Source organism: Musca autumnalis, unplaced genomic scaffold (genome assembly GCF_047663935.1).
Source record: "Musca autumnalis isolate F117 unplaced genomic scaffold, ASM4766393v1 scaffold_1, whole genome shotgun sequence".
Classification (NCBI taxonomy): Eukaryota; Metazoa; Arthropoda; class Insecta; order Diptera; family Muscidae; genus Musca; species Musca autumnalis.
In genome coordinates, this window is record NW_027411644.1 from 253267911 (window position 1) to 253281240 (window position 13330).

General features: G+C 34.6%; 1 protein-coding gene across 10 annotated transcripts in view; it reads right to left on the reverse strand.

The window, feature by feature from the left end:
* The window catches only part of Doa (CDC like kinase darkener of apricot), a 470031-nt gene that overhangs the window by 272295 nt on the left and 184406 nt on the right, over positions 1-13330 (reverse strand). For 4 of the 10 annotated variants that reach the window (XM_073960746.1, XM_073960745.1, XM_073960744.1 and 1 more), the window contains exon 2: positions 7490-10285. The exons of the other annotated variants lie outside the window; for them this stretch is intronic. In XM_073960746.1, coding sequence (XP_073816847.1) covers positions 7490-9825 — 2336 coding nt within the window. In that variant the 5' untranslated portion in view covers positions 9826-10285. The remainder of the gene's footprint in view (positions 1-7489; positions 10286-13330) is intronic. 10 annotated transcript variants of the gene reach the window in all.

Here is a 13330-nt window from a genome sequence, read left to right on the forward strand (position 1 = left end):
TGAATACGCTCTTTGAGAGAAACTTCCAGTAAACCTGAATTCCTCCCTTATGCCATGCCTGTGTTGTGGAATTCGTATTCAAAAGGATTACAAATTCATTATTGTGCGGATTAGAAGTACATAAAATGAAGTGCCTATTGGACATATCAAGGGTTTCCGTGGAGTATATCTCGAAAACCAATTAGCAAATTGATATACTGCTTATATCAAAATTTTGTATTCCTATTTTATATTAACTTATTGCTAAATAGTGGGAGAAAATAATGGAGAAAAATTTATTGTTGTGCATAATAAAGTGATGATATCTGCTATAAATAGCAAGCCCATCTGAATTTTTTCCTATCAGTAACAAATTTGTAGCTGAAAGCAATCGTAAACGAAATTAATGCTCAAACTTTGGTTATTTGGTATTGTATTAACTTTGGTTATTTGGTATTGGTATTGTATTTGTATTGTATATAACGGTGCTCTTGAATCAATTTTAAACGAATGAAGCTTACACCTGGTTTCATAGATGAAAAAAATAAAAAAAACGCATTTTTAGAGTTTTTCAGGTTTTGACCATTTTGCTGGAAAACCACAAGCCCTATCCAAATGGAACTAAAGAAAATGTTGTAGCAGTGAAAATACTTGTTCTTTTATGATGTTTTCAAACGTTTTACTATTTTTGAGATATAGAAATTCAAATTGGGACAATTCACTGACTGTATCGTCTCCTTATAAAACAATGTCATGACAGCAATTTCCCAACTTAATCGTATATATATCAAAAATGGTACAACCGAGGAAAAATTACGAATCTCAAACTTGTAGAGAATTGTCACAGCTATAAGATTTTCTGTAATCCCATAAGACTTACTGTTTTGAGCAAATCGTGAAAACCTAACAAAAAACCTAAAAATGTGACTGGAACTTCTGTATCTCAAAAATGATAAATCCTAGCAACCAATTTTTAAAGCTACAACATTTTCCTTAGCCCAGTCGATAGGACTTGCAGTTTTCAAGCAAAGTCGCGAAAACCTAAAAATGTGAACTTTGACCGCGATTTATTTAAAAATCCCTTCAGCGATTTTTTGTTTGTTCTTGGATTTTTCTCGTCTGTTTTACGTTGGTTCAAGAGCACCGTGATATTGTACCCTCAGCCGTTAGGCTAATGATAAAAATGTAACCCGCGTTACAATTTGGAGTCGATTTATCCCAGTTCATCCGTCCGTCAGTCTGTATGGCTCGAGCCCATTATAACTCTCGAACAGATGAAAATATTTTGTCCAAAATTTGGATCTCGCAATATTTTGTTCAAACTTCCTTTGGACACTTCCCCAGCCAGACTTCAAAATTTCCCTAAAATCGTGAGCAAAGTCCAATTCGATTTTTTCGAGACCTAGAGTACGTTCGAATATTGGTCCAAAAGTTCTAAATCTTACGCCGACCAACTAATTTGACTTCCAAAATTAGGTCCACTTCCAAAATGAACGATATCAGTCGATTCTTTCAGGTATCGTCTGTACAAAAGTGCAAAACTTTTGCGCTTTCATAGAAGTCACATTTTTGATCAGAACGCCAACAATCGAGAAGTTGTACACCCCAAATATTTCGAAGTTATTGTCGGAAAATTTATACGTCCAAAAAAGGAGACGAAATTCTGAAACTTCCTGGGTATACAATTTACAGAACAAAAATTGGCTATGTAGCCCGTATTCGATCTGTCTATATATAAAAGTCTCAACTCACACAGACTGAAGGTATGTCTCTGTAGGCAAACCCGACTGTTACTTTTTCTGGTTTTTCAGAAATCAAAAGTTATGAATTTTTATAAGTTTGCCTCCGCTGTGCTGACAGAAGTGATTGGTTGTTGGAAACCATTGATGTATCAGATGGAGTTTTTCGACTCAACCTATTTTTTTCAGGATTTAGCTAACAAGTACTACAAGTTGGATTCGGAGTCAATGAGTCGTAGATTGCATCGCCCAGCTCCTGATAATTTTTTTTAATGTAACTTTCTGAATGTTTAGTTGGCTTTCATTGACTTTATCACTTCTGGTAAAATAGTAAAGCTTTGGTGTTTTTATGCACTTAAAGAATGTTATTTTCTTACAATAACACTATGCAACACTGAAAATGCAAACAACTTCTAGTATGGATTTTTTGAAAGTACATATTTAGACTACAAAAACCCTAGTTGGGTTTTGTGCTGTCAGATCCAGTTCGGATTTTATGGCCTCACCTAAACCGGGCTAAATCTACCCTTTTTTGCATTTATCAGGCCTTTATCTCAGAAACGAATAGGAATTTGGCCTTGCTGTCTTTAGCAATATTGTAGCCCTAAACTAGTAGAACTTATCTTTTGAAGAAACCACACAAGAAAAACTCCACCTAGGGCATCAAAATCTATAAAATATAGAAAATTTTACATAATTGCTGAAATTCTGGTCAGTATCGGCTAAACTATTGGGAGTTGCACTAAGTAACCTTTTGCAAAAATCTTCCAAATAAAGTTCTCAACAATTCTTCAGAACATTCTGAAACTCTAAAATGCTTACTTCATGTTGTTTCAGCGGTATTTTTCATCATATCCTTCACAACACGTATTTTAAACACATTTCAAACAAACAGTTTATTCTCGCATTTCGTTCGTCGTTAAAAATGTAATGAAAACAATGGGATAGAGGCATTTTACAACTATGACATGTTCTGAAGAGTTGTGTATTACATTCCAGGGAATATTTTTCCAAACGAAAATATTCAGAAAAAATTAACGGTTTTGGAGATACGGTGCGAAATGTATAAAAGTTGTGGTATTTTTGTATATATTTTGAAATTTGAGGCAATAAATGTAGTTTTTCGAGTTCATTATTTCTCCAAATATTGTATTCTTGTCCTTATCTACAAATTTGCTTCAGAGGTCAGAAGAAGATTCGCATTGGTTTCAGAGATATAGCCCCACATTTCTTTAAAAACTCAATATTTAACCATGGGGCCATAAAATCCGATGGGGCCATAAAATCCGAGCTGGACCTGTCACAACAAAACCCTACTAGGGTTTCTTGTCGTTTGGGTCTGTACTTTCAAAAAATCCTCAGTTCGAATTGTTTGCACAAGATCAGCTTAAAAATGTTGCACAGTGTAATACAACACGTTTTTAATGGCACTGAAATTAGTGTGTTATATATGTACTTTAAAGAATAAACGGCGTTATGTTCGCTGTATATATTTATTCCACATATTCGCACTGTTTGCATGGAAGTTCTTCCACCAAAAGGATTTCCAAAATCCAAATTTTTAAAAAGTATGCTAATAACCTCAACAACACAACACATAGTCGTATGTAAAACTGTCCTGAGTATGCTTATGTCAAATGACGCCTGGCGACACTTCGTGTTGCCTAGGCCAGAAGGTTCTTAGTGCCTCTCATACATAAAAAACCCTTTAAAATAGTTTTACGTAACGATACATAACATTTTTAATTTTCATGATTTTTGGTGAAGTTGGGCCCCCCCCGAAATGAAATCCTGCGTACGTCCCTGGTTTCTTATTCTGAAGATCTGCGTTGTTCATGGACAAAACCAATTGAAACGAAAGAACAAGAACCGAAATGTCGTCGTCATCGTCAACAAATGTGTAAAGAAGGCAGTTAATTGGTTTTGCCAATGAAGGAAAAACACTTTTGGAATTAAAGAGGAAAATGTTTAAAATTTTTTATCACAAAAGGATTTAATTGGCGGTTCGTGTAATTTACAAAAAAAAAAAAAACAATGAAAGCTGTGAAATTGAAGGGCATAGATAGGGGAAGGGGAGAATTGTATTACAAACTTTAGTTGAGGTTCAACTCTTTCATTGAACTCTAGTATTTTTGATTGCAAATTTTAATATAAAATGCTGCTGGTAGGCGTTTTTAATTTAAATTCTTTTGTTTTAGAAAAGCATTTAAGATAACAAAACTATATACCAATTAACTTATAGTTCCATTAATTTGAATGGCCACCGTTTTGCCCATTTTCGGTGCAGATTAAACAAAGTTTTGTGATTTTGTTTTGCTGTTTCTTTTACATCAATGGGAATTCTTGCTTATTGTCTTCAGAACAAGTCTTTCGTTTTGCTGTCTTTCCACGTTGTTTTCTGTTTATTCACTTGTTTTCTGATTTGTATTATGATTCATCTTTAATTCGCCTAATCGAGACGGTGATGATTATGATGATAATCATTATGACGACAACGAATGAATGTGGCGGATTCACTTTAACCGCACATGATTTATTTTTATTATAGTTTTGGTTTTGTTTCTGAAGCACGAAATATCATCAAAACATAACATATTAAATAATATTTTTTTATTATTTAATTTTTATTGTTGTTAAAGAACACCAAAGTGTTGTGTGTATTGAATTTGTAAATAGTAACAACAAAAGTTGCTAATGAAAACATCACTTCAATATCGGAGAGGCCATTCGTGCCAGACAGGCATAAACACAGCTGTTTCGACATGCCAAAAACAAATTGATAGTTTCCGATGTGAATGTGTCAATGTTTTGTTTATTTATATTTTTGTCGAAAAGGGAAATGAACGATAATTTTTTGCAGACTTCCAATATGAAATACAAACAAGACAAATTTTTGTATAAAAATACACCTCAGAATCTGAGTAGATTTTTTTCTTTAAATTTGGGAATTTTTTCTATAGAAAAAACCTTCTCTGAAATTGAGGACAAACTGAGAACATTAAAAAAACCAGCCTCAGAAACGGAGGTGAATTTTTTTAGAAACTGAGGAGAATTTTTCTATTCAAAAAACCATCCTAAGAACCTGAGGAGAATTTTTTTCTATAGAAAAAACCATCTTCAGAAACTGAGGACAATTTTTCTATTCAAAAAACCATCCTAAGAACCTGAGGATAATTTTTTCTATAGAAAAAACCATCCTCAGAAACTGAGGAGAATTTTTCTATTCAAAAAACCATCCTAAGAACCTGAGCATTTTTTCTATAGAAAAAACAATCCTCAGAATCTGAGGAGAATTTTTTTCTATAGAAAAAAACCATCCTCAGAACCTGAGGAGAATTTTTTCTACAGAAAAAACCATACTCGGAACCTGAGGAGAATTTTTTCTGTAGAAAAAACCATCCTCAGAACCTGAGGAGTTTTTTTTCTATAGAAAAAACTAACCTTACAAGCCGAGGAGAATTTTTTCTATAGAAAAAACCAACCTAAGAAGCTGAGGAGATTTCTTTCTATAGAAAAAACCAACCTCAGAAACTGAGGAGAATTTTTTTTTTATAGAAAAAACCGTCCTCAGAACCTGAGGAGAATTTTTCTATAGAAAAAACCGTCCTCAGAACCTGAGGAGAATTTTTCTATAGAAAAAACCGTCCTCAGAACCTGAGGAGAATTTTTCTATAGAAAAAACCGTCCTCAGAAACTGAGGAGAATTTTTTCTATAGAAAGACCATCATCAGAAACTGAGCAGATTGTTCTCAATAGCAAAAACATTCTGAGAAACTGAGGAAATTTGTTTTCTATAGAATACACCATCCTCAGAACCTGAGGAGACTTTTTTTCTATAGAAAAAACCATCCTCAGAACCTGAGAATTTTTTCTATAGAAAAAACCATCCTCAGAACCTGAGAATTTTTTTATACAAAAAACCATCCTCAGTACTAGAGGAGAATTTTTTCTATAGAAAAAACCATCCTCAGTACCAGAGGAGAATTTTTCTATAGAAAAAACCATCCTCAGTACCAGAGGAGAATTTTTCTATAGAAAAAACCATCCTCAGAACCTGAGGAGAATTTTTTCTATAGAAAAAACCATCTTCAGAACCTGAGAATTGTTTCTTTAGAAAAAAACCATCCTCAGAACCTGAGGAGAATTTTTTCTAAAGAAAAAACCATCCTCAGAACCTGAGGAGATTTTTTTCTATAGAAAAAACCATCCTCAGAACCTGGGATTTTTTTTTATAGAATTTTTTTAGAGAATTGTTTCTTTAGAAAAAAACCATCCTCAGAACCTGAGGAGAATTTTTTCTAAAGAAACAACCATTCTTAGAACCTGAGGAGAATTTTTTCTATACAAAAAACCTTTCTCAGAACCTGAGAAGAACTTTTTCTATAGAAAAAACCATCCTCAGAACCTGAGGAGAATTTTGTTCTATAGAAAAAAACATCCTCAGAACCTGAGGAGAATTTTTTCTATAGAAAAAACCATACTCAGAAACTGAAGAGAATTTTTTTCTATAGAAAAAACCATCATCAGAAACTGAAGAGAATTTTTTCTATAGAAAAAACCATCCTCAGAACCTGAGGAGAATTTTTTCTATAGAAAAAACCATGCTCAGAACCTGAGGAGAATTTTTTCTATAGAAAAAACCATTCTTAGAACCTGAGGAGAATTTTTTCTATAGAAAAAAACATCCTTAGAACCTGAGGAGAATTTTTCTATAGAAAAAACCATCCTCAGAACCTGAGGAGAATTTTTTCTATAGAAAAAACCATCCTCAGAACCTTAGGAGAATTTTTTTCTATAGAAAAAAAACATCCTTAGAAACTGAGGAGAATTTTTTCTATAGAAAAAAAACCATCCTCAGAAACTGAAGAGAATTTGTTCTGTAGAAAAAAACCATCCTCAGAACCTGAGGTGAATTTCTTCTATAGAAAAAACAATCCTCAGAACCTGAGGATAATTTTTTTCTATAGAAAAAACAATCCTCAGAAACTGAGGAGAATTTTTTCTATAGAAAAAACCATCCTCAGAACCTGAGGAGAATTTTTTCTACAGAAAAAACATCCTCGGAACCTGAGGAGAATTTTTTCTGTAGAAAAAACCATCCTCAGAACCTGAGGAGTTTTTTTCTATAGAAAAAACCATACTCAAAACCTGAGGAGACTTTTTTCTATAGAAAAAACCATCCCCAGAACCTGAGGAGACTTTTTTCGATAAAAAAAAACCATCCTCAGAACCTGAGGAGAATTTTTTCTATAGAAAAAACCATACTCAAAACCTGAGGAGACTTTTTTCTATAGAAAAAACCATCCCCAGAACCTGAGGAGACTTTTTTCTATAGAAAAAACCATCCCCAGAACCTGAGCAGACTTTTTTCTATAGAAAAAACCATCCTCAGAACCTAAGTAGACTCGGAACCTGAGGAGAATTTTTTCTGTAGAAAAAACCATCCTCAGAACTTGAGGAGAATTTTTTCTTTAGAAAAAAAAACAATCCTCAGAACTTGAGGAGAATTTTTTTCTATAGAAACAACCATCCTCAGAACCTGAGGAGAATTTTTTCTATAGAAAAAACCATCCTCAGAAACTGAGGAGAAAACCTGAGGAGAATTTTTTATATTATGTTGTCTTACACAAAATATATGGTTCTAACAATAATATATATTTTAAAATATTTTTGCTACCCTACTTTGCCCTCAAAACATTCGGAAGAAACTTTTCCAGATTTTTTTCTGAATTTTAATTTCCACAAAAACTCTCTTTCTCTCTTTGACTTACCTATACTCACGATTCGTGGACTCCAAAATGTCGCCCGACTTATCGATGACGCATGGCGATACATAATATTTATCGGCAATTTCATGGTGTGGCAGGTAACGATGCTTAACATAATCCTCATTTTGATTGTTATTCGAATCGGAGGCGGGTATTCGTACCTTAGTCGGATGTGAACATTTTGGAGCCCACGATGCAACAGCCTTGTAGATGTCCGTCTGCTGATGCTGGTGATGATGTGAAGATGTTGTCGTCGTTGTTGGTGGTGGCGAAGAATCTGGTGAAGCATGCGTATAATAACCATTATCGGCTTGATGATACGGATCCAAATATTTCGAAGAGTATAAAAGAGATTTTCTACTATCACTAGCTGCTGGCGTATTATTCGATAATTTACCATTACTAGCGTAGAGATAATCGTTGATACAGGTGGAATATTTCGTTTTTGAACGTAGCGACGATGTCGAAGTTGCCGTCGCTAGCGTGTTCAGAGTATCTGTCGAATTGTTCGAATTTTGATAGTGTTGTTGAAGAGTAGTAGAGGAGGGGTTTTGATTCAAAAGATGACTGCAACGTCGTTGCGAATGAGGTGAATTTAGACTAGAATCATAGTTCGTTGTTGTTGTTGGTGTTATGAGTTTGCTAGAGTTTCCTACTCCACCACCTCCTATCCAGGTGGTTTGTGGAGATATGGTACCATTATGTGTTGATTTGTGATGATGCTGCTGCTGACGACTGTGGTGATTTATGACTTTGGTAAAGTCTACATAGAGTGGTTCATCATTGGAGGGTTTACGTTGAAATTCATCATCCTCCTCGTCATCATAGTCACGGGGAGTTTGCGGTGTTGTTGAGCTACCGGCACCACCGCCCCCCTTGGAGCTATAGAAACTATAATTACTTGAAGAGGACTGGGAATAGGAACGATTACGCCGATAAAACTCATCTTCAAAAGGCAAACCCTGAGGGAATTTCGTTGAGAAGGCTTTCTTGGATTTGGGCGAACCCTGAGAACCACTGGATTGATTTGATGAACTATTGCTACCAGTACTGCCAGTTTTGTGGGCCATTATCGATGATGAGTAGTTTTTATTTTGCCCGTAGCTGGTGGTAATGTTTCGATTGGTGGAGGAATTTGTGGGTTTGTTACGCCCGAAAGTGGGTGTAGCTGGGGCAGCAGAAGAGTTATTGCTACCAGTTGCGTTTCTGGTACGCTGCAACGCCGGTGATGGCAAGGCCTTGGCATTACAGGTGGCATTAAATGAGTTGATACCCACACTGGAAATAAAACGCCTTTGATTTAAATTTGGTGAGGCGGCCGCTGACACGGATGATTCATCCTTGCATTTCCTGCGAAATGAAGCTGTGGGTGGTAAGGGGGCTGGATAGGATTTTATGGACTTGGGAGGTCCATTGTGAGATCCATTTTGAGTGTCCTTAGGTTGATTTTCCTTTGCTACTTTACTAACCGTATTGGCATAGGCCCGCTTTTGTGTGGCAGCCGCTGTTGCCGAGTTGGTGGTGGTAGTGGTGTTGGTGGCCTTGGGTATAAGGGATTCTTGAGATCCATTACTGGAACTTATGGCAGATGAACGACGATTACTGCTACCATTGGCACTGCTGTTGTTGTTAGTCTTTTGTCGAATACTTAAATTGGCCTGATGGAAACGATCGAAATTTGAGGATTTTCTTTGAGGTGGTGTGGGAGGTAAATTACGTGGCCTTAAATACTGTTTGTGGGCAGTGGGTGGAGTGGCATGAACACCATTTGTTGTAGCCGTTGATGGTGGATTGGGAGCACGAGCCTTGGTATGTGTTTGTTGAGAGCAGGTGGATTCAATGCGTTTCACTAGTTTGGGTGTAAGGGGTTTTACACTCACAGTTGTGGTTGAGGATGTTGTCACTGCTCCTCCTCCTCCACCACCACCATTTGAGGATGTGGGGATTCTGCTTGTTTCTCCTCCACCGCTTGGTGCAACTTTGTGGTTATAACGGGTACCATAAAAACTACTACGCAGTGGTTGTTGCCTTGTGAAATTCGAGGACAAGCCATTGCTGTTACTATTGTTGTTGTTATTACTATTATTGCTGCTACTGTTGCAATGATGATGATGGCCCTTAACTGCTATTGAACTGGCTGATGATGAAGTCTGCAAAGGATTTCCACCATTTAAAGATATCTTGGTGCAATTATGATGTGTGTGATGCGCAGCAGCCGACGAGTTGGCCGTCGACGGCAAATATGTAGCTGTGGTATGATGCTGCAAGGCACAACTACCCCTACTAGCCCGAAATGAGCTGTAGGGTCTTGTAGTGTATTCAAAACCACTAACTGGCATTTTGTGGTTGTTATAGGTTTTCAATGTTGTTGTAGATTAGGCGGCAATTAAACTGGCATAAAAAATCATTTAATTGCTATAATTGCATAGAGTTAATATGACGAAGAAGCTGACGATGAGGTGGCTGGTGTTGATGATGTTTTATTGGCAGTCAAAAAATAAATAAAATAAAATTTTATTCGAAAATCAAAGGCACTTTATCACACATGTAAGTCTCATAGATGATTTTCTTAAAATAAATTCGTTGTTATGTATTTTTTGTTTCACTTTAACGCCAATCAATTTGTTGAATTGACTAATTTCAAATAATTATTTAAATGTTTGTATTTTGTATATTTCGTTGTTTTCACATATTTTTTTCTCTTAATGCTAAACTTTTTTGATGATTTGTATTTATGATGATTTTTGTTTTGTGGTGTAAAATTATTTAGCGTATTGTCACATATTTATTGAATATTTTCTGCAAATAATCGAAAATAATTTAATTTTTGGAAAGAAATATTTTTTAGTTCTTTATTTATTTATTATAATTTCCATTATTATTTTATATTTGTTATTAATATTTATATGTAATTTCATATTTATTTTATTAATTTTGTAGATATTTTTTAATAATCAGGAATAATTGAACTTTTGGAATAGAAATATTTCACAGTTTTTTTTATTGTTTCTTTATATTAATTTTCTTATTTATTTTATAATTCCTATTCTTAGTGTCATTTTATATTTATTATTAAAGTGTATTTTATTTTTATTTATTTTTTTATATTTGATTTATTTTAAAACCATTTTAAAATAATCACAAATATATTAATTTTTGTAAAGAACTATTTCTGATTTTTTTTTTTTATTTATTTATTATTATTTTATTGGTTATTTTAAATTTTTTATTTTTTTAAATTTTTTAACTGTTTATTTTATTATTTTAAGTACTTTTTTATATTTATTGTTATAACTTTCATATGATTTGTTTTGTTGATTTTTTATTATTAAATGTTTATTTAATTACTCATATTTTTTGTATTTGATTAATATTTTAAATGATTATTTGTATTTCTTATGTTTTTAAATGCTATTAGTTTATTATATTTAAATTGTTCCACAAACATCCCAGAAGTTTTCTTATTTTTTTTATCACTTTTTATATATTTTCTACTATTTTTACTGCTTTCGTGGTTGTTCAACATTTTCAAAATTTATAGAAGAATCTGGCAATAAATAACGGTGATAGTACGTACATTTCTTTTCAAACTTTCAATTCTTCTATAGTTTTCAATGGACAATAAAAGACGCCTTTTGCAAAGTAAACGTTTGAAACACTCATTACAAAACCCCATTATTTTAACAAGGACATGTCGCGCGAAATTATTGCGACACGCCCTTGTTAAAATGATGGGTTAGTAATGGGTTTTGTAATGAGTATTTTTGCATGGTGGTTCATTACCAAATAATGGGTTCCTCAACCAGACGTACTTCAATACAACAATGAACTTTATATTTAAGCAGGAGACGTAAGCAGTTGGGTGACTCAAAAAGGTCAATATTAAGAACCCGTTATTAACCCACTTAGCGCCGAATATTTTTTTCTCGAGAAAACTGAAAATTCTATATGAAAATGACAGACAACGGACAACATTATAACAAGATGTAAAAAACCACAAATATATGCGAAAATATCCGTGTTTTACGTCAATTTTAAAACATTTTTGTGGCGTTTAAACGAAAAGTTAGAACTTTTGTTTGATAAAAATTTTACCACGTGCAAAGTTTCGTCCAAATCGGATACTCAATTTTTATGTTATCGTTTTAATCACTCATATGTCGTGATCATCAGTCACTTTAGTTGTTGCCGGCAGGGTTTGTTAACACTTTTGGGCCTTTATCTCGTGAATTATGACCTTGGCTCATCCCGCTCCAAATAATTTCCAAGCAAGTCCCTAACTTGCACTTTTGCAAAAAAAAAATAATTGTCTGTAGAAGGTCCATCGGACCACATCCAAAACTAATCTATGTCTGGAGAAAATATGAACCAAATCGGTTACTACCTTCGAAAATAGTCGTGAGCACCATTTTAGCGAAAAATATTGCATTTGTGATGAGGAGGTACAGGAGGGAGTAAACCGATATGGCCCATCTTCGAATTTGTTCTATGTTTGGGCATAATCCTACGAGTTGCATAGTTTAGATCGAATAGGTTGATCCGTTCGAGCAAAGGCACAAGATGAGTGGATAGGTCGAATAGGGCAAAATGTATGAAACGGATTACGTCAAAACATACTTGAGGCCCAAAGCAATTGTGCTGATGAATCACATTTTTGATCGTATCAAGGTGTATACAACCTAGAGACTGCAGCTATAAAAAATCAATGTTCAGAGAATGATCAAATTTTTTCGACAGAAATGTCAATTCTGATTTATTCTATAGAGTGGCACTGTGGGGCAGTGGTTAGAATGTGACCGCCTTGTACGTTCAATTCTGGATTAATTTCCCAGGCACAAGCCATAAAAAGACTTTACTACAATTCGTGTCGTTAGACACACCATTCGGTCCCATATCACTAAGCAATATTAAAACCTTCCTGTAGAAAAAAAACTAACCTAAGTTCCTGAGGACAAATTTTCTTAGAAACAAGTAAAAACGTATCGATCGGCTTTGCGACAGAGATATACCCTCAGCCTGTGTGGATTGAAATATTTTTTTCCAAAAAAAAAACTTATGTATTCAGGGGGTTTTCAAAATGTTGGGCGTATGAACCGACAAAAGTATAGAAAGGATTACAGCTCAAAAATTGCAGGGATAACGATAGATAGGGCTTTTTTATCACACTAGCCTATGAAAAACATAATATCGCTGTAAACAGGGCCACTAGGAAAACCTTCGGTAAAAATGTCCAAAGGATCCTCGAACAGACCCTTAACCACACAGAAAAGGATTGGACAGATAGATCCCAAATTTGAACATAAACTAAGTTTCGACAATATTTAGAGATCCAAAGTTTGACCCAAATCGGTTGCTACGTCTATGAGAAATCGCGCGTACCATTTTTGTGAATATTTTCGAACTTTTGTGGGGGAGGTACCGGAAGGAGTGGACCTATAAGCACCACCTTCGAATTTCATCTAATATTCGAAGAAATATTATAATATCCAAATTGTGGCCGAACGCAGTATTCGGTTCGAGCTCTCCAACCACTACATATGGTGCCATAGGGGGGTTATACAACTTTCGGGCTGTTTTCTCGAGAAGTATGGACTTGCCCTGAAAAAACTTTTACTGTCGTAATTGAGACAGAGATTGCAAGATGCGTCAACAGAAATCAAAGTGATTCGAGAACAGGTCTTAAAGTGAATTTATCCAAAATTTTGTGTGGGTGGTACCCGAAGAACTGAACAAAACAAATATAGTCCATATTCGAACCTGATCTATATCTGGTAGATATATTAGGAGGTGTAAAGTATGGACCAAATCAATCACTCCCATCCAGATTTAGTGTGTGCACAATTT